Source organism: Onychostoma macrolepis, chromosome 11 (assembly GCF_012432095.1).
Source record: "Onychostoma macrolepis isolate SWU-2019 chromosome 11, ASM1243209v1, whole genome shotgun sequence".
NCBI lineage: Eukaryota > Metazoa > Chordata > Actinopteri > Cypriniformes > Cyprinidae > Onychostoma > Onychostoma macrolepis.
The window spans coordinates 7,927,260-7,949,604 of record NC_081165.1 but is presented as its reverse complement, the minus strand read 5'-3'; the positions used below and the strand labels follow the sequence as shown (position 1 = coordinate 7,949,604).

Here is a 22,345-nt window from a genome sequence, read left to right as displayed (position 1 = left end):
GACCACGATTGTAATTAGCTTCAAGATTAAGTTTCACAGACACTTTGACCAGAATGAGAAACAGAATTTGTTTGTCGTCCCACTCACAAGCCTTACCAAATTAAACCAAAGCAATTTTTCTGAAGCGCCTTGATGTGTGTTATTTTATGAGTTCCAGTTCTGCAAAGCGACGTAAATCTCAAGAAGAAAGCACAAGACAAAAGAAAACCTTTCTGAAAAAGTTTCATCTAGTGGCTCGCAGGGAAAAAACAATGCAAAATGTTAATAATAAAATTCAACTAACCATAAGTCTACTTTTTAAAGGAATAGTACACCCAAAAATTAAATTTGCTGAAAATTTACTCTCCCTCAAGCCATCAAAGATGTAGATAAGTTTGTTTCTTTATTGGATCAGATTTGTAGAAATGTAGCATTACTTCACTTGCTCACCAATGGATCCTCTGTAGTGAATGGGTGTCGTCAGAATTAGAGTCCAAGCAGCTGATAAAAACATCACTATAATCCACAAATCTGATCCAATCAAGAAACAAACTAATCTACATCTTGGATGGCCTGAACAAATTTTCATGTTTGAATGAATGATTCCTTTAACTTTAAAAAGTCAAAATAATATCTGTTTCATTGTTGATATCAAAGGTCATGTGTCCAATCAAAAACTACAGTATTTTGCCACAAATTCATCATCACTTGATAGAAGTTAGCCAGATGAAACAGATGCCGACATTGACAGATTGTGTGACAAGCACTCATCCTTGAGAAAGAAGAACAAAACGTATGCAGACTATTTTAAATAAATGCTCACTTGTAAAAATAATAAACAATACAGTTTGCATGCTGACCACAATTTGTTTTATGGAGTGAATTATCGCCTCCAAAGAGCATGAAACCATCAAAATTCAATTGACATTTCGAAACCAGACACTCAAACTATAAATACTGAAAATCAGGCATTTGCTGCTGTTTACAGTTTGCTAAATTGGTCATTTTCCTACTCAGCCAATGTCATGTTAATCATTTTTGTTAATTATGGTCATATTAACAAATTTCAGTGTTTGATTCTAAAGACATTTGATTTACTTTTGCACAATAAACAATTTTGACACTGTGCTGGGTTGCCAAAATGTTAAATCGGGGTCCTAAGGCCAAAGATTTGAGATTCAGTACTCTGATTAGAGGAAGCTCATGTGAAGTGTTCTTTAGATTCACTAGGGGGCAAGATTGCTTAAAAAGATTTTAAATAGCACTAAACATGCTTTAAAACAAGCTAAAACAGAAACAAAAAATGTAACCTGATGTCTTATTCCTTTTTTCTTTTCTTTAGAATTACATGTTTAACATACTTTGGAAAACCTGGACATATAAGGGAATTTTAAAAGTGTGATTTCTAGACCTTGCAAAAACACACTTAATAAACCTTTTTGTAATTATTTCAAGTTCTAAAATATTTCAGGTAGAAACTGCTATTTGTAAATATAAATAAATAAACAAACAAACAAAAAGTTTGAAGTTTAGTTTGAAGCTTGAAGTTAGTTTTAAATTCATTGGTAATGAAATGTGTAAATTACAGAATTTATTTTAAGTATTATATTTATTATTATTGTGCTTAATGTATTTAATTATTTTAATATTATATATTGTTATAAATATAATTTATAATATTTATATAAATATTTAAATATTTAATTGTTATTATTTCATTATTATTTAAATATTAACAATTTAATATTTAATTGAACTAATTTAAATTGCCACTCATTTTTCTGTAAAATCATATGGTAATGAAAAAAAACCTGAAGAATTGAAACTTCTGGAATTACAGAATTTAATTATTTGAATTGTTCATAATTATTTTATCATAAATAATAATATAATATTATAAATTAAATATTATAAATAATATTATTATAAATATTTAATTAATTTAATTTGCCACTCCTTCAGTAATTTCTCTAAATTCTCTAAATATTCAGTTATTGAAACTTCTGGAATTATGGAAGGTTATTATTTTAACCATTTATAATTCAATACTTTTAAAAATATTTAAAATATATATATTTTAAAATATTTGTATAAATATTAAATTCAAATTGCAGCTCCTAGTTTGAGGTCTTCAAATATTGTCAAGGATGATGGAAGTCCTCAGGGACAAAAAGGCTGAGAACTGCTACATTAAACTAATTAGCATTGAGGAAAGCAAAGAAAAGCCATCACTGCACGCTTCCTTTTATCAAGCAGCTCACTAAATGACGGCAACACCTCAGAGACGACCTTTCGACTCCTCAACAAGATCCAAACTGCCTTTTCTGCCACACACTTTACTGCCGCTGCAAATCCAACATCCTCTCGATTGTCCATCCCAGCTGGCCAGTGAATCACGCTGAAGGAAAAGGTTGTGAAGACAGACGCTCTGTACGTGTGCCAGTCAGACGGGGGATTTCTGGTGTGAGCATCAACTCGTGTTTTGTCCATGTTCAGTGGCTCAGAAAAAGAAGTGATTAGTTTGTCCCATTTCTTAAAGTGCTTCCATGTCTCAAGTTGCAGAGATAAAAGCCGAGCGCGGTTTAAAGGCAACAGATACTGACGCAGAAGAGGAAAAGATGTTAAGCGGTGTACAGGAATTCATGCTGAGCATGTTTAAAAACAAACCAAAGTTGGATAGGGGAAGAGGCCTAAATTTTGCAGGTATAACGAGCAGTTTCACCTTCTTGGACAAACAAAGGGGTCTTTGAGGATTTTGTTGGCTCTAGTAATAAGACGCCAGAGAAAATCACAACTCGCAGGATAAACTGTTATGCAACTGTCAGTCATTCTGGCATGAGACCACTCGAGCCGCCACGAGTCCAGGATAAAAACGAACTGTGGATGTTAACTTGATTAAGAGAAGGATTTAGTTTAGGGGGCTCTGGGTACAAGGAACTGTTTTGACCGAATGTGACCCGGAGTCTCAAAACCACTTCTGGGAACCATAGAGTCCCTTCATCCAAAAGAGAACAACATACCCAATCTTAGTCAGTATAGACGCCAGGCTTGATTTGACAATGAACACGATGATGATTGAGTCAACAAAACACTACAAATACGCCATGATGCACAAAACTCTAACTAAGGCTTTTAGACAGTACAAGCTATTGAACGGACCTCTCACAGCCCCATATTCATGCCTAGCAAATTAAATATGGCATCTACTCTCACTAGAGGTGCTATGACAGCATTTCGAACAAAATCAGGCCCAAACGAAGTTCATTTAGAGTTCGAAACAGCTTGCCAAAGTTAACTTTCTGGAAAAGTTAGCTCATTCTGTTAAACACCTACAAACACCTTTGGGAATCATCTAAATGGACAAAAAAACCAAAAAAAAAAACCCTGAAGAACATTCATTTATTGAAACTTCTGGAATTAAAGGGAAAGTTCACCCAAAATGAAAATTTACTCATCCTCAGGCCATTCAGGATGTCGGTGACTTTTTTTTTTTTCTTCAGCAGAACACCGGTAAAGATTTTTAGCTGAAACTGTAGTCACTGGTGATACATAAAATCCAAGTCAACAGCTGCCCGTTTTTGAGAATCAAAAAGGCAATTCAAGGAACAGAAAATGAATACCCGTGGCTTCGGACGATATAATTAAGTCTTATGAAGTGAAACGATCAGTCTGTGCATGAAACTGAAACTCATAGGGCCCTATCATACACCCGGCACAATGCAGTGCCAGGCACGACGCAGGTGTTATAGTTTCAGCCCGATGCAGTTATCATTTTCACGTCCTGCACCATGTTGTTTAAATAGCAAATGCATTTGTGCGCCCATGGGCGTGCTGGTCTGAAAACGAGGTGTGTTCAGGCGCATCGTTGGCGTGTTGCTATTTTGAGGCAAATGAAATAGACTGCGCCATTGACCAACTAAAACCTGGTCTAAAGTCAATGGTGCAGTATTTTTTTTTTTGTTATTTAAAGAGTGAGTTAGTAATACGTGCCTATAGGCGGGTCCACAACGCACGTACACTCTGCTTATTACACACACAGGGATGCGCAGCAACACACAAGCATGCCAAATATAAAAAATGAAATGATTACAATGTAAAACATTATTATTGTGTAGGCCACATAAACATAAAAATGCCTACATTTCATAATGGATAGTCATTGCATGTATCACAATAAGGCTACCTATTTGCTCGTTACTCTCTGGAGACGCGTTCAGTCTTTGCGCTTGCAAATTCCACTGTGTAAATAGCGAATCCGCCATGGCACGAGCGCAACTGGCTTTAAAGGGAATGGGAGATGAGACTCTGATTGGTTTATTGCATGTTACACCCAAAACACACCCATTACTCATTAAAAGAATAGAGACAAGCCTTTTTGACCATGCGCTGGGCGCGCCCACCGTTTTTCCCATCGTTAAACTAGCAAAAGTGGATTTGGACAAGCCCTAAGTGCACCTGCGCCTTGCACTTTAGACCATGCGCTTAGATTGTTAAAATAGGGCCCATATATGCTAGTATTTTGACTCATTTCGAGTCGGAGTGACTGTCCAGTGTTCCGAAAGTGTGTTTTGAGTAACTTGTAGATCTGTGCTGCTCGAGCCATGGACTGTTTTAGATGATACTGTATGCTTTTTTTTTTAATTCTCAAAACAGGCAAACTGACCTGCATTTAATGAATCACCAAGAACCATGGTTTCAGCTAAAAATTGTCTTTTTAGTCACCAACATCTTGGATGGCCTGAGGGTGAGTAAATTAACAGCAAATCTTTCATTTTTGAGTGAACTATCCCTTTTAAACTTCTTACTAAACTTAAAACGCCACTGGACAGAGCGCCTTGTTATATCACTGTTCAGGTATTTTAGACTCCTTTTTACCCACTGTGCGTATATCATGGCCTAATAAGGGTCCATAGCTAGGCTACTCTTCGTCAGGGATGCTTGTGGAAGTATGCAGACTATGACAGTCCTATAAAATCCTATCAAAGGATTCCCAACTGGTCCATTTAGGCACAGCAAAACTCCTCCGAAAAGAAAAACCAAAGGAGCTCTCTTGTTACCAGAACAATGACAATGACGAGACCCCACCCAGACCAGACAGCAGACGGGATGAGCTGTTGAAATCCAATTACAAACCCGGAGCTTTTGGCTTTAGAAAGTAAAACAAATTCAGACAAAGTGAGATCAGGGCTTTGTTGCTGAGGCAAGCATGCCAATTAGAATCATTTAAACTAAACCACCAACCCTAAGTATTAAAACGTGGTGTGTAACTCATTTGTGCTACCTGATGATGCTTCAGATCTGCAGCTTTAGGAGTGGTGTGCTATTACTGTTCAAAACCCACCAGTCCACACTACAAATGATGTAACTAATCTGTGCAAATTTCTCTCCAATCTGTACCCTGGTAAGTCACCATAAAGCACTGTCTCTAGTCAAACCCATGAAGCAATACGGAATCCACAAGCAAGATGATTAAAGCAAAACCTGACACTAATTTCCTAATTCTACAGTGGACAGGGAGGCCAATGGAATGTGTAACTGGTTCATGGTTTAACAGTCGCAAACTTGCAAAAAATACCTTCATATTAGAGTCGAAACACTCTCTAATCTATAATCTGGACACATTTACACCACAGCAAAATTAATTACCTGGAGCATGAATCTCTTAATCACTAACTCCATCTGTACCTCTAAAAGCCAGCTGCATAATCAGGCATTTACTGTCCAAAAAATGGCCTCAAAATGATCATAAATACAGATTTCTGTGTCATTGACACTCATAGGCACATGCTTAACACAGGGCATTTGTGCACTTTTTCAGTAAATACTGTGATTTTACATAGCATGGCATTTAAGGAAGACTTACGATACAGGCATCCGGCCTCCCCGTTGAGCTGTGACCATCCTGGGCAGCACTTGTAAACCGCCTGGTGCTCCTGTCGATACACCTGTCTGTACGCAGTATAGTAAGCCGTTCTGTAGGGAAAAAAGGAAGAAATCATTCTATGTTCTTAACATTATCCTACACACTCTCTAACTGCAAAAATGACTTTCTGCTTTCTGTCAGACTGTATGGTACAACGAATATATATATATATATATATATATATATATGGGGGGTGGGGTGGGGGGTTGCTCGTCGTGCTTGTCATGTAACACACAGCAGCCACGATAGCACTGTATAACTGATATAGGCTTACAGTGGGTACGGAAAGTATTCAGACCCCCTTAAATTTTTCACTCTTTGTTATATTGCAGCCATTTGCTAAAATCATTAAAGTTCTTTTTTTTTTCCTCATTAATGTACACACAGCACCCCATATTGACAGAAAAACACAGAATTGTTGACATTTTTGCAGATTTATTAAAAAAGAAAAACTGAAATATCCTATGTATTCAGACCCTTTGCTGTGACACTCATATATTTAACTCAGGTGCTGTCCATTTCTTCTGATCATCCTTGAGATGGTTCTACACCTTCTTTTGAGTCCAGCTGTGTTTGATTATACTGATTGGACTTGATTAGGAAAGCCACACACCTGTCTATATAAGACCTTACAGCTCACAGTGCATGTCAGAGCAAATGAGAATCATGAGGTCAAAGGAACTGCCTGAAGAGCTCAGAGACAGAATTGTGGCAAGGCACAGATCTGGCCAAGGTTACAAAAAAATTTCTGCTGCACTTAAGGTTCCTAAGAGCACAGTGGCCTCCATAATCCTTAAATGGAAGACATTTGGGACGACCAGAACCCTTCCTAGAGCTGGCCGTCCGGCCAAACTGAGCTATCGGGGGAGAAGAGCCTTGGTGAGAGAGGTAAAGAAGAACCCAAAGATCACTGTGGCTGAGCTCCAGAAATGCAGTCGGGAGATGGGAGAAAGTTGTAGAAAGTCAACCATCACTGCAGCCCTCCACCAGTCAGGGCTTTATGGCAGAGTGGCCCGACGGAAGCCTCTCCTCAGTGCAAGACACATGAAAGCCCACATGGAGGACTCAAAGATGGTGAGAAATAAGATTCTCTGGTCTGATGAGACCAAGATAGAACTTTTTGGCCTTAATTCTAAGCGGTATGTGTTGAGAAAACCAGGCACTGCTCATCACCTGTCCAATACAGTCCCAACAGTGAAGCATGGTGGTGACAACATCATGCTGTGGGGGTGTTTTTCAGCTGCAGGGACAGGACGACTGGTTGCAATCGAGGGAAAGATGAATGCGGCCAAGTACAGGGATATCCTGGACGAAAACCTTCTCCAGAGTGCTCAGGACCTCAGACTGGGCCAAAGGTTTACCTTCCAACAAGACAATGACCCTAAGCACACAGCTAAAATAACGAAGGAGTGGCTTCACAACAACTCCGTGACTGTTCTTGAATGGCCCAGCCAGAGCCCTGACTTAAACCCAATTGAGCATCTCTGGAGAGACCTAAACATGGCTGTCCACCGTTTACCATCCAACCTGACAGAACTTGAGAGGATCTGCAAGGAGGAATGGCAGAGGATCCCCAAATCCAGGTGTGAAAAACTTGTTGCATCTTTCCCAAAAAGACTCATGGCTGTATTAGATCAAAAGGGTGCTTCTACTAAATACTGAGCAAAGGGTCTGAATACTTAGGACCATGTGATATTCAACCGTGGAAAGATATCAGTAAAACAGCTTGTAAACAAAATGTCATGTAGCATCACATTTATCTTAGGCAAGTCATCAGTGTCCACAGCTCGTTTGTTTGTAAGAGAAATTAACTCTAGAGAAGAGCATTTCAAGGTTGCCAGGTCTGCAAAACAAAACCAGACTAATTGCTAATCAAAACTACTCCAATTACATTTTTTCCTTGGTTTTCCCCTCTGTCATTCACTGGAATTGTGATGTGCATACAACAGTTAGCGGAAGCTAGAGATTACGGTTTATGAAGGTTTTAATATGGATATTTCTCTTACACAAATGCATTGCTTGACTTCAGAAGGCCTTTATTAACCCCCTGGAGTCATGTGGAGCACTTTTTTATGATGGATGGACGCACTTTATTTTGCTTCAAAATCTGGATCATCATTCACTGCCATTATGAAGCTTAGAAGAGCCAGGATATTTTTTAATATAACTTTCATCTGAAAAAAGGAAATCACCTAGGATGGCTTGAGGGTGAGTAAATCATGGGGTAATTTTCATTTTTGGGTGAACTATCCCTTTAACCCTCGTTCTAAAAAAAAACAAACAAAAAAAACAACAAAAAAATCTGTCATGAAAACAAGTTAAATAATTATATTTCAACAACGAATAGAAATGTTATAATTAGATTTAGAAGTTAATGTAAAAACTGCCATTTGTGCAATTTACATGTTTGCATACAACTTTTTTATTTAAGTGTTGATTATTATATCTAAAAATAAACAGCAATTTAATGTAATAGTTTGGGCTGTTAATTGTTAATCTTATCTTTAAGAAAACTGTAATTATAAGTATTATAATAGAATTTATTTAAAGACAGAGCAACAATTTGTTCAGTGAACTACTGTTTAATAAAAAAGCATTAAAAAAAAAAAAAGCATACTGAACAGCACAAAAGTATTTGTGAAAGAAAATATGCGTGGTTTTTAATTCGTTTTTCCATTTAGCCAACAGGTAAAGATTAAGACCCGTAAACTTTCTTTATGAGTACACACGTAAGTCTGTCATCAGCCGCTTTTAGCATTTATTCCTCTTTCTCTCTGTGAGCTATTAAAGGCCGTTCGGTGTGTGTTTGTGGTTAGTCAGTGAATGAGAGATCAGGTCATGACTAATGTTAGTGGATGAGCTCCGATGTGTGAAAACACAAACATATGAGCCTGTAATCAGCGACACTTCTCTCTTATCCACCCTTTAATGATGCTTTCTGTGAATGTGAGATCCAGAGTTTCCCGCTCCCTGTAGTTTACAGTCCTGCATCTCGGCTCCAGAGTCATAACCCTGCACCCTTTGTTTATAGCACCTAATTGCAGGGCCTGGGTCTCTCACGTGCTAAGTATACAGAGCCGTTGTGAGGGGAGGGTTGTCAAAACGTGAGCACAGGGCATTTGCCTTCTGTCTTGTAGGTATGCGAGACCCTCTGGAGATGCCTGTCAAATTGCTGCTTTCATCAAGAGCGTAACTGCACCTTACACTTAAAAGCGTCTGATTAGAGAACAAAGGTAACGCATGAGAAGAAAATAGCCTTTTCTGATGTTTCAGAAGGGAATAATGTGGAGTGCACAAGGCAGCATCACCACTGCTATTGCATATTTAGGGATATAGTGTATTCTGCATACCATTTTGTAAGTATGTGAAAAAGTATGTAACAATATACATTTTAAAAGCACTATACTAACTGTTTCTGTGTGACATTAGGGATATGGATCTGAACAGATGTATACTGCACTCTGTACAGTATAACAGTGTATACTGCATACTTTTTTTTTAAAGTATGTGAAACACAGTATGCAACAATAAACATTTAGGACAATACTGTGCTACATTGTTGCCGCATGACATTACAAATAAGGATTTGAACAAATGCATACTACAATGCATACACTGTATACCATTTTTACAGTATGTAAAACAGTATGCAATAATAAACATTTCTAAAGTACACTACATTGTTGCATCATGACATTACGGATAAATATTTGAACAAATACAAACTGCACAGCATATAATGCATACTATTGTTTAAGGTATGTTAAACAGTGTGCAACAATAAGCATTTCAAACAATAGTACACCACATTGTTGCTGCATGACATTATGGATAAGGATTTGAACAAATGCAAACTGCACACCATACAGTGTATACTGCATATTGTTTTTTAAAGTATGTGAAAGATTATGCAACACTTCTAAAGTACTACACTTCACTGTTGTCTCATGACATTATGTACAAGGATTTGAACAAATGCAAACTGCACAGCATATAGTGCATACTATTTTTTAAAATGTTAAAATGTGTGCAACAATAAGCATTTCAAACAAAACTACACTACATTGGGTACTTAGGGATAAGGATTTGAACAAATGCAAACAGCACAGCATATACTGTATACTGCTCACTATATTTTTATATATACGTCAAACAGTATGCAAAAATAAAAATCCCTACATCATTGTAGTATGTACAAGAAATGCTTACATTTACATGACATTTTTAATACAGGTTTGCATTAAAAATATCTTTACTTTGGGCAGTAAAATCAAAAAGAGATTGTGTTTTTTTTATATTTCTTTCTACAAACATTCTGAATAGATTACAGTTATGTGGAAGGTGTGCATACTACACGTAATATGCATGCTATATACTACAGAAATGGTCAAAGTAGCAGTTGATTTTCACTTATCAGACACTAAGTTTATTTTTACATAAAGGTGCTTGTGCAGTTAGTGTTTTCGATGTGTGAATATCAGACCCACCTCCTCTCGTAACCCATGCACCACGACTGTCCCTGGCATCCCTGTTTCCAGGCTTTAACCATCCGCGTGAAGGCCTGGACACACGGCTGCATCTGGGCCACGAGTTTCACCTCCTGCTCAGCACACACATTTGGCCTGGAGATAAAACACACACTTCAGTTAACCTGCAGGTTCAGTCCTCATTGAGCAACCTGATGTGAAACATCTCGAAGAAGAACCTACAACATTTTGACATTTTGGTTACAAGCCCAGATATTAGACCACTAGGTCACACCAATCCAAACATAGAGGATCATAAACATTTATCATTTAGTCAGCTGGAATTTTCAACAGTCCTTCCATGTAATTTTAATAAACTCGAATGAATTTGACAGCGGAACAAGTTGTAAGACTGTCAATTACTTAGACTCTACATGTCAGATTGAGCAATAGTGATCATTAATATAATAAGTAAATGCCAATAAATCAGCCGAATCATCTCTGCACTAATGACAAGATTCACATGATTTACACAGCTTAAGTTCCCAGACTGATATATTAGTCACTCTGTAAAAATGTTTTATATCCTCAAACATAGTCAGTTCACAGTGAACCTCCAGGCGATTAGTTTGATGTCTGGGATTATTGGCAGATTGTGTTACAGAGATGTGAAAGTGTGCTTTGTCTGTGTCATTTCTATTAATCCCTCAAAATATTATTTCTGAATGTTCTCCAGACATTCAAAACATCCAGTTTTTTTTTTTTTTAAACATGTTTTATTGATTATGTGAACGTTAAGGAAGTGTTCCATTTTATCATTTTGCGAACGTTATGTGAACATTACTTTTCAATGCTCTCCAAACATTCCAAAACAAGTACCTAGCTAACAAATGTTTTGCTGAAGTTCCCAATAAGTTCTAAAAACATTATTTCTGAACGTTTTCTGACCAGTCAAAACATCCAGTATAAATAATGTTTTTGTGCTAATGGTTTAAGAAAAATATTAAAGACAGGATAACTTTGAACAAACGTTCTATTAACGTTAGTGGGATGAACGTTTGTTCATAACTTTGAAACAACCTTTCCAGAACGTTAGCCAAAGCTCTGAGAATGTTCCCCGTTAACTAGCCTATAGGAAATAACATTTAAAATGTTTCAGAAAAAAACACGTTCCTTGAATGATGTTCAAGTTAACTATTAAAGGCTAGACAACTTTGAACGAACGATCTATTTAAGTTACTGAACCTTACCAGAACTTTAGCCAAAGTTCTGAGAACCTTCCGATTGACCCTCAACCAGCGTCTCACAAGTACACCAAAAACAAAAACAAAAACAAAAAAACGCGTAAATACGCGTCAAAGAGAGTTTCCAAAATGAATAAAAAAAATTCTAGTTTGCTTTAATTAAACTTAGAAAGTAATAAATATGAGGACGAACACGGGACGCGAATTCGTTCATTAAACAGCGTGTGATATTCAAAGCTAACTAGTAGGCTAAGAATAATAATAATCTAGAAGCGCGCGCAATATCAAACCAAAGATACTCACATGTGCGGCATCAGGTTTTTTCCAGAACGGGATGCTGCAAAAATTCCATGAATTAGAATGATTAAAGAATAAAATAATATATCCATGCTCCTACGCTGTTCTGAAAGAGCCCTGATCTTAAATAACACACTAAAGCGTTAAAACAAACTAATCTGCGTCCATATTAACGCGCGTGGAGAGCGGACTGAAAGCGCAGCAGCAGATGACAGGAGGAAAAGACTCTCAGATCCACCTTAGACACCAACCGAGATCCAAATGCCCTCAGGACACTGTCTTCCTGAAGGAGCAGTGAAGGGAATGTCCTTTGAGAGGAACGAGACAAATACAGAAACAGGCAAAGGCAGCCGAAGAGCTGACTGACCTCCTTCAGGATGATTTACAAATGAGCATAAAGCACGTTACTTCAGCCTGATTTACTGCATCACTTCAAAGAGCCTAATTCAAAGGAAAACACTTTATTAGACAGATTTCAGAGTCAAATGAAGGTCATTTTGTAATGAACTCACGTTTTAATGTTCACACCACTGAGGAACAGCCAAACACCTTCTAATGGACCAGCAATAGAGCCATGATGGATTATATGCAGGTCTAAGTGCGCATATAAAAACACCAGTGTTTATTTATTACTATTTAAACATGCAAATTAAATTTTAAAACATAAATAACATAATTAAAACGTCCGCATGTTCGAAAACAATAACGTTTAAAAAAAAATTTCGATGAACAATGTATAAACAAAGTGCTAACGTTTTGTAACGTTATTAAAGACCAGACAACTTTGAATGAATGTTTTATGAATGATACTGGAAGAAGGTTTCTTCATAACTTTGAGAAAACTTTGCCAGAATGTTAGCCAAAGTTCTCTGTTTATAATAAAATTGTAATATAATAAATATTTTATTAGATCATTTATAATACTTAATAATATAATATCATGTTTATAATATTAAAGCACTATTTTTATTTTAATTAATGATTTTATTTTAATTATTTATAGTGCTGTCAAATGATTAATCGCGATTTAATCGCATCCAAAATAAAAGTTTGGTAACACTTTAGAATAGGGAACACGTATTCACTATTAACTACGACTTTTCCCTCAATAAATTCCTAATTTGCTGCTTATTAATAGTTAGTTAGGTAGTTGTTAAATTTAGGTATTGGGTAGGATTAGGGATGTAGAATAAGGTCATGCAGAATAAGGCATTAATATGTGCTTAATTAGTACTAATAAATGGCTAATATTCTAGTAATATGCATGCTAATAAGCAACTAGTTAAGAGACCCTAAAATAAAGTGTTGCCCTTTTATTTTGGATGAGATTAATTGCGATTAACGTAATAACAACATTTTCACTTCAGCTTTTACTCAAAATATATCATCAAACTAATTTGTAAAAATAATAATAAAAACATTTTTTTATTAGTTCCCAATAAGTTATAAAAACATTATTTCCAAATGTTATCTAACCATTCAAAACATCCAGTTTTTATGTTCTAAAATAAATGAATGTTAAAATAAATGTTATAAATGGTTTTCTTTGGTTATGCAAACATTAAAAGAACATTCAATTTTCTCATTTTGCAAACATTTCTCTAAACACTCTAAAACAAGAAATAACATTTAATAAAAATGTCAGATGAAAATCAAACTAAAACTCAAAAAGCTTTTCTAAAATAACACTGTAATAATATAAAATAGTAATGTAATCATATATATTTTTTAAATTATTTTACTCAATTTGTTCTGCTGATAATATTTGAAATATTATCGTCATACTCAATTGTAATTAAAATATTTGATTAATTTAGATGCTACTTGAAATGACAGCAAACCATCACTGCATTACTGATATTCCAGAACCTTCAGCATGTGACATCACAAGTTATTCTCTTACAGGAAGGGCCTGTCGAGGGGTCACCGAGCCACAGCTGAAGGAGCGCATGGGGGAGGTTCCAGAGGTCAGCGATGGAATCAGGGATTATGGGGCAACAGAACCTGGAAAACATTCCCTAACAGCACGGATCCGACTCTAGAGGTCAATGCCAACCAGGGTTCAACACCTCTGCCATGAGCCCAATGCGGTTACACACTAAAACACACACACACCTATAAAAACATCAGCGGCTATTTAGAGCACATATGGATATGTCACTCCAGGAAAATGTTGTGTGGAATTCTTTTCAAGAATGTTTAATAGAATTCATGAAACTTAGAAGAAATACATTGTGGAACAAAACATTAACGTTCTTTGGTCTTCACAGATCTTCTGTTGGCTATTGCCTTTCTTAAGATAGACAGACTAGTTTTATATAATGTATCAGAATACTGTAGTTTTAATAAATCTGTTAGGGAGTTTTGTTTTCTATAACATTTGTCACATAAGACTTCAAAGGTCATGAATGTAGAAACATTACTATCTTTTTTGTTTGTTTGTTTTTTTTTTGAACCAAGAAAAATGAAAGTGTTAAGAAACATCATTATTGCCATTTTATTAAAGAGTGCATTTACTCTTATAATAATTAAATGCTAGATTTAATATCACCTGCAATCATAAATAATAATTATTGGCTTATGATAATTACTTGCAAAAATTGTGACTTATCAGTGATGTCATTTGAAAACCCAACTGCATTCGAGTACCTGACATGACAAGTCAAACAGTTTGACATGACTATATTCTGTATATAACAGAATTTGACAATATCATCTCATATTGAAAGACTGCACTTGATATTTATGCTTATCAGTGATCCTTTTTTTGTCCCCTTGTTCAAGCACCTCCAATGAAATATCGTGTTAGAATACTAAACTAAAATTTTAAATATGTTATTCTAGTGTTGTGCATTTTTATTTTTAGCGTTTTATAGAATTTTAATTTAAGATTGTTTCAATATAAATAAATGTAAGTCTTAGCCTATTTGGCCGGTCTGGAAGTATGCTGAGGCCCCCTATTTGAGAACTGCTGTACTACACTATGAACCAATAAAGGCCAAAAGGTTTAAAATAGCGAAAACCTAGTTACAACGCATGAAATATACAGTTTTCCTTATAGATTCATATAAAGTTTACCCAAAGTTTGGATGCTGACAAAAGAAAATCACGTTTTTGGTCCACTAGCGATTCATGAGTTATTTGTATTCTGCTGACATCTTCAGGTTATAATGGGAATCGCATGTGCTTAAAAGAATGGTAACTAATACTTGGAAAACCTGCATCGCTATTTTGATGAGACAAAATATGAACTATGGACCTTCAAACGTCCACCTCCCTGTGCTGACCAATGGCTTTCGTCTGCTCGGACCTCTGCGTTTACGCACAATGTCGACGATTTCGCGACGGTCCCTCAGTCCCTGGCTCTATTGTCTGCGCTACAGGAACTTGACTATGCAGTTCGCTGCCAGAGCAGGCCTGAGCGCAGCTCGCCACGCATTTCTCCCCAGACTCAGGACACCACGCTTCAATCAACTGCGCAGCATGTCTCAGGCCAGAACCCCAGTTACTCTGCTGGGCTCCATGGCGTTTGGGGGACGCGCGGACGCGCACCTGAGCGCGCAGCTGGTGCAGCTGTTCTTAGAGCGCGGCCACGAGGAGCTGGACACCGCGTTCATGTACAATGATGGACAGGCGGAGACCATCATAGGAAACATGCAGCTTCCCAAAACAGGTAGAAGAACTCTTCCCAAACACCAACTAGTGTCTCTGATCTTCACAGATAGGAGTGGGTAGATCACGTGACATTGCACGTGACATGTTGATTTGTACATTCAAAGAATAAGCAGTTTATACATTAGCATACTTCCATAATGATAGTAGTATTTCTGCAACGTGTATTAGGTATGTGCAAAAATGGTTCAAATACTTGGATGAGTTCCTTTTTAAAAAATTTTTTTTTTAAAGAAATGCATTTTTATTTTATTATATTGTTTATTTTAATTATTATTTAATTATAATTTGTTATTTCTTAGTATTTTAATGTATTATTTTTATTTATAATAAGAATTATTATTATTATTAGTAGTAGTAGTAGTATTTAATACTGTTATTTAATATTGTGTAGTATTTTATATTTATTTATTTATATTATTTTTTAGTATTAATATATGTATTCTATTTTTATTATTAATAATAATAATAATTATTATTATTATTAATATCATTATCATAAATAAAAATACTTAAAATACTAAGCAATAATAAATAATAATTAAATAATAATTAAAATAAATAAATAATAATTATTATTAGTAGTAGTATTATTTAATTCAGTTTTAATTAATATTGTATAGTATTTTATATTTAGTGTTATACTTTTATTACAATTATAATATTTTTGAATGTATTATTATTATTTTAATTCAGAGTCAAATCATATTAAATAGCATGTCAAGGAGGCAACTAATAAGAAATATGCTGGAGGAATTTAAAAATAACAAGAAACAATGCAAAATGAGGTACATAATAATAATACATGAAATTATATTTTCACTCATGTCTGTGATTATTAAATATTTCTTATTAACTAAAATTAAAACTATTTTAATTTTAATTCTAATTTAAAAATCGAAATATTACATATATTAATGGCAACATTTCTCATTTTCATTTCATTTTCAAGTGCTAAAATAGCTAAAAACTAAAATTGAAATAAAAATCAATAAAAACTTTATAGACATTAGTATGTTGATACAATAAAGGTCTAAAAGGGGAGTATATTTGTGATCAAGTTCAGTGCTTTCATTTCATTTGTGTTTATCAGTTCGAATCGCGACTAAAGCAAACCCCTGGGAGGGAAAAACACTCAAACCAGAAAGTGTCCGGAATCAGCTGGAGACGTCCCTGAAGAGGCTGCACACACAATGTGTGGACCTGTTTTACCTGCACGCACCGGACCACCAGAACCCCATTCAGGACACATTACAGGCCTGCAACCAGCTGTATAAAGAGGTGCGTCACAAGAGCTTTCCATGATACACTACAGACTCTAGACTTTGTCCGTCAGACGTGCACTTTGATAAATACCTGACACTCGGTGAGTTATTGATAGTTTATGGCTGTCTGACCTAGATGTTTTTAGAAAACAAAAGATGTCAGAATTATGCAACTCAAGCTGTTTGTTGGTGTTTAGGGCAAATTCAAACAGCTGGGCTTATCAAACTATGCATCATGGGAAGTGGCAGAAATCTATTGCATCTGCAAACACAATAACTGGGTGCTTCCTACTGTATATCAAGTAAGTGGATAGATGCATGGATGGATGTTAGTCTATATATACAAGGTCTAGTATATAACTATTTAAAAAATTTGTCATGAAGTATTATTGAAGAATGAATAAGCCAATTTTGAACAGTGTTGATGTTTTCCTCTGAAGGGCATGTATAATGCAACCACACGACAGGTGGAGACTGAGCTGCTGCCATGTTTGAGATACTTTGGCATCCGTTTCTATGCATACAATCCCCTGGCAGGTAATGCATTTGTTATTGTTTTAAACATATTTGCAAAACATAATAAATTGGTTCTTAATTAATAACAGACCTAAAATCAACAAGAACTAAACTGCTATGTACAGTATATTTTGCATTGTTTGTCATTTTTAATTTGCTCCACATTTTTTGTTTTGTTTGTTTGTTAACCAACATGATGTTTAATATTTACTCTAAATTTAAATTAGGATAATATATTAAATAAAATAAACAAATAATAATAATTATTAATTAACAATAATTATTATAATAAACAATAATAAACAAAAAAAAATTCTGTAAACATTAAAATCTCTAAAAATGTTATAATATAGTATAGTATAATTAAATAATAATTAAACAATACATGAAATAAACAAATAATAATAAACTAAAAAATGCAAACAAACATACAAAAATTAAACAATAAAATATAATTAAATGATAATTATACAGTACATAAAATAACACTAAATTCTTTAAAGAAAAATTATTTTTCCATCTAAAATCATTCATTCTGCAATGAAATGGTCTCTTTAGTCTTTCTTGGGCTAATTTCTTAGTTAGCATTTTATGTTTTCTCCCACTTTTTGGTATAATTTGAAAACTTCTGCTTAATTGTAAATTATAAAAAAACATACAATAAAAATACACTGATCACAAGTAAAATCATTTTCTCCACTCCTTTCACAGGTGGGCTTCTGACTGGAAAATATCACTATGAAGATAAAGAAGGCGCTCAGCCTGCAGGTCGATTCTTCGGGAACAGCTGGGCTGGTACTTACAGAGACAGGTGCATTAAATTCATAATTCATGCATGACATTCACATCACTGATGGATTTTTTTTTTTCAGTCCTGTGTGACCTCAGAGTTAGATGTAGTTAGTTGAGCATTAAGATGTGATCAGTGTTACATGTTTTTGTATTTCAGATACTGGAAGGAGAGCCATTTCCAAGGCATAGATGGAGTTCAGAAGGCTCTGGAAGCAGCGTACGGCTCAGAGAAACCCACCCTGACATCAGCTGCTATTCGCTGGATGTACCATCACTCTCATCTCAGGGTGAGCAGTGTTATTTTAGTGCCATTGATATACTAGTATAGTTTTTGCTAATAACTTATTGTATTTATTTTTGTAAAATATTTAATTTAATTTTAGTTGACCCTTCGCAAAGACTCGCCGCTCTTCATTACTGTTGCTATGTCCGACAAGCCATGGTGCTCTCAACGCGAGTGAAAAATACAGGTTACTTTTCATATGAAACAGTCTCAGCTTTCAAATTTTGAAAAACACATTTTCAAAGAAAACAGTAAATGCCATTTTGTGGCTCTTTAATGTGTCGTGACAGATCACTGTTTTAAGCGGCTTTTGAACCGAACATCTCTTCCTTTTTACTATAGCTATAGCATGAAATAAACATGAATGAACATCAGAAGGTATCTTGTTTCAACTGTGAAAAGACGTCAATACACACCGTTTTCCACTGACATTAATCTACTCTCCTGTCTGGCTTGTTTGTCGGACAAAATGGCAGATTCTGGGCTATAATTGGTCAGACCGCCTGTCAGTCAAGCTCACGGCAAAGGGTGAATTAACGTTTATTTCAGTTAAAAAATGTGTTTTTATGGTTTTAGTTAACAGTAATAACCCTGATGTGATTATACAAGAAATATGTAACAATCGCAGACATGAGTGAAAATGATAATTTCAGCTATTATTATTATTATACTAAAACACTATTTTTTAGTTACAACTTTTAGTTATTTTAGGACTTTAACTTAAAATACATTAAAATGAGAAATGTTGCCTTGGCAGCTAACTGAAATGTTTATTTTACTAGAGTATTTTAATTTGAATGAACATTTGTTTTAGTTAATAAAAATGTTTTTTTATATTTTAGTTAACATTAATAACCCTGATGCGATTATACAAGAAATATGTAACAGTCACAGACAGGAATGAATATATAATTTAATTAACTATTTTTTTAACAAAAAAAAAAATAGATTTTTTGAATTTTAGAAAGGAAATTAGAAAAAGAAAAAAGAGCTAGAGCACATCAAATTATGAATATTGTAATGCCATTGTGTGAATATGTGATCAACAAAAAAGTAACTATAATCTGATTATGATGTAATATAATCTAATTATAGGTACTTCATTTTCGGAATCTGATTATGTAATCCAGATGACATGTAATCAGTTAGTGCCCAGCACTGATCATGAAATAATATAATGCACATTTTATGCTTTGATTGAATTAGTGCAGATGTTTGGCAAATCTCTGATCTGCCCTTGTAATGAGTACAAGATTTTATTTTTTCCAAAGTCCACATAAAATCAAGTAACTACTTACAGAAACAAAGGTTGAAAAAACAAAGGTTATCTATCATCATTTTTTTTTTTAATTGTACTCTTTGCCTAAAATATGAGATTCATAATATTCAGTGCAGTAGCATCTTAAAAAGCAGTCATTTGACCAGTGTCATGACCACAGCAACTGGACTACAGCAGCTCAACAATTTAAAGGGATAGTTCACCCAAAAAATTCTGTCATCTTTTACTTGCCTTCAAGTTGTATGAGTTTATTTGAAGAATGTTTGTAAAGTCAATGGCTACCATCAACTGTTTGGTTACCAAAATTCTTCAAAATATCTTTTTGTTTCAACAGAAGACAGAAACTCACTCAGGTTTGGAACAACTTGAGGATGAGTAAAAGACAGTTTTCATTTTTTTGTGAACTATCCCTTTAAGTCACAAAAGAAATAAATGAGAAATATTCAATGTTTTGACGTGTGTGTTTACAGGGTGATCTGGGTGACGGGGTCATTATCGGGATGTCCAGCATGGAGCAGCTGAATGAGAACCTGACGGCAGCAGCAGAAGGCCCGCTCAAACAGGAAGTCGTGGATGCTTTCAAACACGCCTGGGATTTAGTGGCCCACGAGTGTCCAAACTACTTCCGCTAGACGCCCCGTGATTTATAAGAACTAATACAGAGATCACTTTATTTTTTCTATGTTCATATTTTGTGAGTGAACAGTGATAATTGAGTTGAACCAGTCTTCAGCTTCCTAATAAACACAATCACAAAATTAAACATCTCTGAGCTCACAAACACTTGATTTTTCTCCATGTTTACACGAGAATGCAATACAAATAAATGTGATAATGGCATTTTGATGAATAACTGTTTTGTTGTCATCTTGCCAAAAAACTTGCTAAAATAACTTCTATTTAACAATAATAATAAAAGAGTACAGTGTTCAGTAAGTCATGCTAAACTTTGTATTTTTGTAGAATATTGTAGACAATAGAAACTAAACAGTGTGCAGATGACTGTGATAGTAATGCGCAGCTCACTGAAAGAACACTCAATAAAACGTTTCATGGTTTTATGTTGGATCAACACAACGAGTGTTTACAAAAAAAGTCCATTGCCTGTGTCCAGGTTTTATTCACTTCCTTCTCCGTCCTGAGTCTTCATCCGTTTCCTCTTTCTTGATCTCATCGCTGTCACCGTCCGTCAGCTTTTCAAAGTCCCCGGATTCAGAATACCACATGCACTTAATTGATATTTTGAATTCCGCCATTTTGATTTCAAAGAGTTTCTGCATTGAAAGTCCAAAAAAAAAATTATGGTTTTACAATAACTGAATACATCCCTTTTAAAATCAAAATTAGTTTATGACCTTTTAACTTTTTAAATGGAATTTAATTTTGGATTTTAAAGAGATGTCATGTCTGCTAGTGCATAAACAGTACAACATGTTGTCTTTTTTTGTCATGTTTTCCAGGTAAAATATTTAAAAAAATTAATTAATTTTAAAAGCAACACTGCATATGTTATTGGAACCTAAAAAGTTCTTAATACTTAAAAATAAAAGGATTTTTTTGCAATGTATTAGTGGTAAAAACTCACCAGAATTCGAGCCTGTGAGTGTGTCTCCCACTTTACACACTTCAATATTTTATCAGTGTCACCACACCCGCAGATGGATTCATAATATGTTAGTTAGTGCAAACTACTTTCTGCCAAATGCAATTTACAATACACTTATCCTCTTCTGATTGAAGATGCAGCTTTGGTTATATTAAAGGGATAGTTCACTCATAAATGAAAATTCTGTCATTCTGTAATTTCTCATCCTCATGTTGTTCTAAACCCATAAGACGTTCGTTCATCTTCAGAACACAAATTAAGATATTTTAATATTGCTCTCTGACCCCGTGTAATTAACACGATCAACGTCCAGAAACATAGCAAGGAGATCGGTAAAATAATCCATGTGACATCAGGCGTTCAAACGTAACTTTACAAAGCTACGAGATTACTTTTTGTATGCAAAGAAAACAGAAATAACGACTTTATTCAACAATTTGTCTCCTCCGCGTCGCCTAGCGCCATTTTGGAGAGTATCCACTGAACGTAAACAGTGTATGCTGTTTTGTGTCAGCTGCACCACGCGGATACGCTGTTTACATTCAAATCAAAGCGCAAACGACAGAAAACGTATCCGCGTGGCACACACAGACAGAGGGAATGCAGGAATTTGGCAACATCGCCCCCTCATACAAACTCCAGCACGTTTTATTTCTTAAAACTGCAAGTGTGGATTATTATAATCTGATTTTAAAAAGACACTCTGCCATACTAGCACTTTAAGCCAACTAATCGTTAAAATAATAAAAACAACAACCATACGAGATGCTTCAGGATATTGTATCAATGTTTAATAATGCATTAATGATTCATAAATCATATATGATCCACAATAAATATTATTTAATGTTTTATCTAAATAAATACAGTTTATGTTTTTCTATAGGCTGTATAATAACGTGAAAACAACTTTCATCATGTCGAGATCACAAGATAATTAAGTCGTGATCACGAGAAAACAAGAAAGCAAAATATTAACAATCCATGGCCTCTTAAGACTTCCATACATATTTGTTCAATGCA

General features: G+C 35.0%; 2 protein-coding genes across 7 annotated transcripts in view; one reads left to right on the top strand and one right to left on the bottom strand.

Moving 5' to 3' along the window:
• megf6b (multiple EGF-like-domains 6b) overlaps positions 1-15,290 on the bottom strand; it is a 100,658-nt gene extending 85,368 nt beyond the window's left edge. For 4 of the 6 annotated variants that reach the window (XM_058791599.1, XM_058791598.1, XM_058791603.1 and 1 more), the window contains exons 1-3: positions 11,916-12,292; positions 10,390-10,524; positions 5,843-5,952 (exon numbers count right to left, since the gene is read on the bottom strand). In XM_058791599.1, the coding sequence (XP_058647582.1) occupies positions 5,843-5,952; positions 10,390-10,524; positions 11,916-12,001 (331 nt within the window). In that variant the 5' untranslated portion in view covers positions 12,002-12,292. Of the gene's footprint in view, positions 1-5,842; positions 5,953-10,389; positions 10,525-11,915; positions 12,293-15,168 lie in introns of those variants that run through there. The other 2 variants (XM_058791601.1, XM_058791602.1) reach the window with 2 other exon arrangements.
• On the top strand, positions 15,141-20,793 carry LOC131549431 (aflatoxin B1 aldehyde reductase member 4-like). The gene is made up of 7 exons (XM_058791618.1): positions 15,141-15,582; positions 16,675-16,862; positions 17,044-17,148; positions 17,287-17,383; positions 18,074-18,173; positions 18,312-18,441; positions 20,187-20,793. The coding sequence occupies exons 1-7, from the start codon at positions 15,144-15,146 to the stop codon at positions 20,346-20,348; spliced, it is 1,221 nt and encodes a 406-aa protein (XP_058647601.1). The 5' UTR covers positions 15,141-15,143; the 3' UTR covers positions 20,349-20,793.
• Positions 20,794-22,345: the final 1,552 nt, after the last annotated feature.

What these genes read in the sequence shown, in the direction of transcription:
- LOC131549431 (XM_058791618.1), top strand. Translation starts at nt 15,144, where the DNA reads ATGAGACAAAATATGAACTATGGACCTTCAAACGTCCACCTCCCTGTG. An exon ending in GCAACCAGCTGTATAAAGAG is followed by an intron (nt 16,863 to 17,043) that starts GTGCGTCACAAG and finishes GTTGGTGTTTAG; the next exon opens with GGCAAATTCAAACAGCTGGG. An exon ending in TGCTTCCTACTGTATATCAA is followed by an intron (nt 17,149 to 17,286) that starts GTAAGTGGATAG and finishes TTTCCTCTGAAG; the next exon opens with GGCATGTATAATGCAACCAC.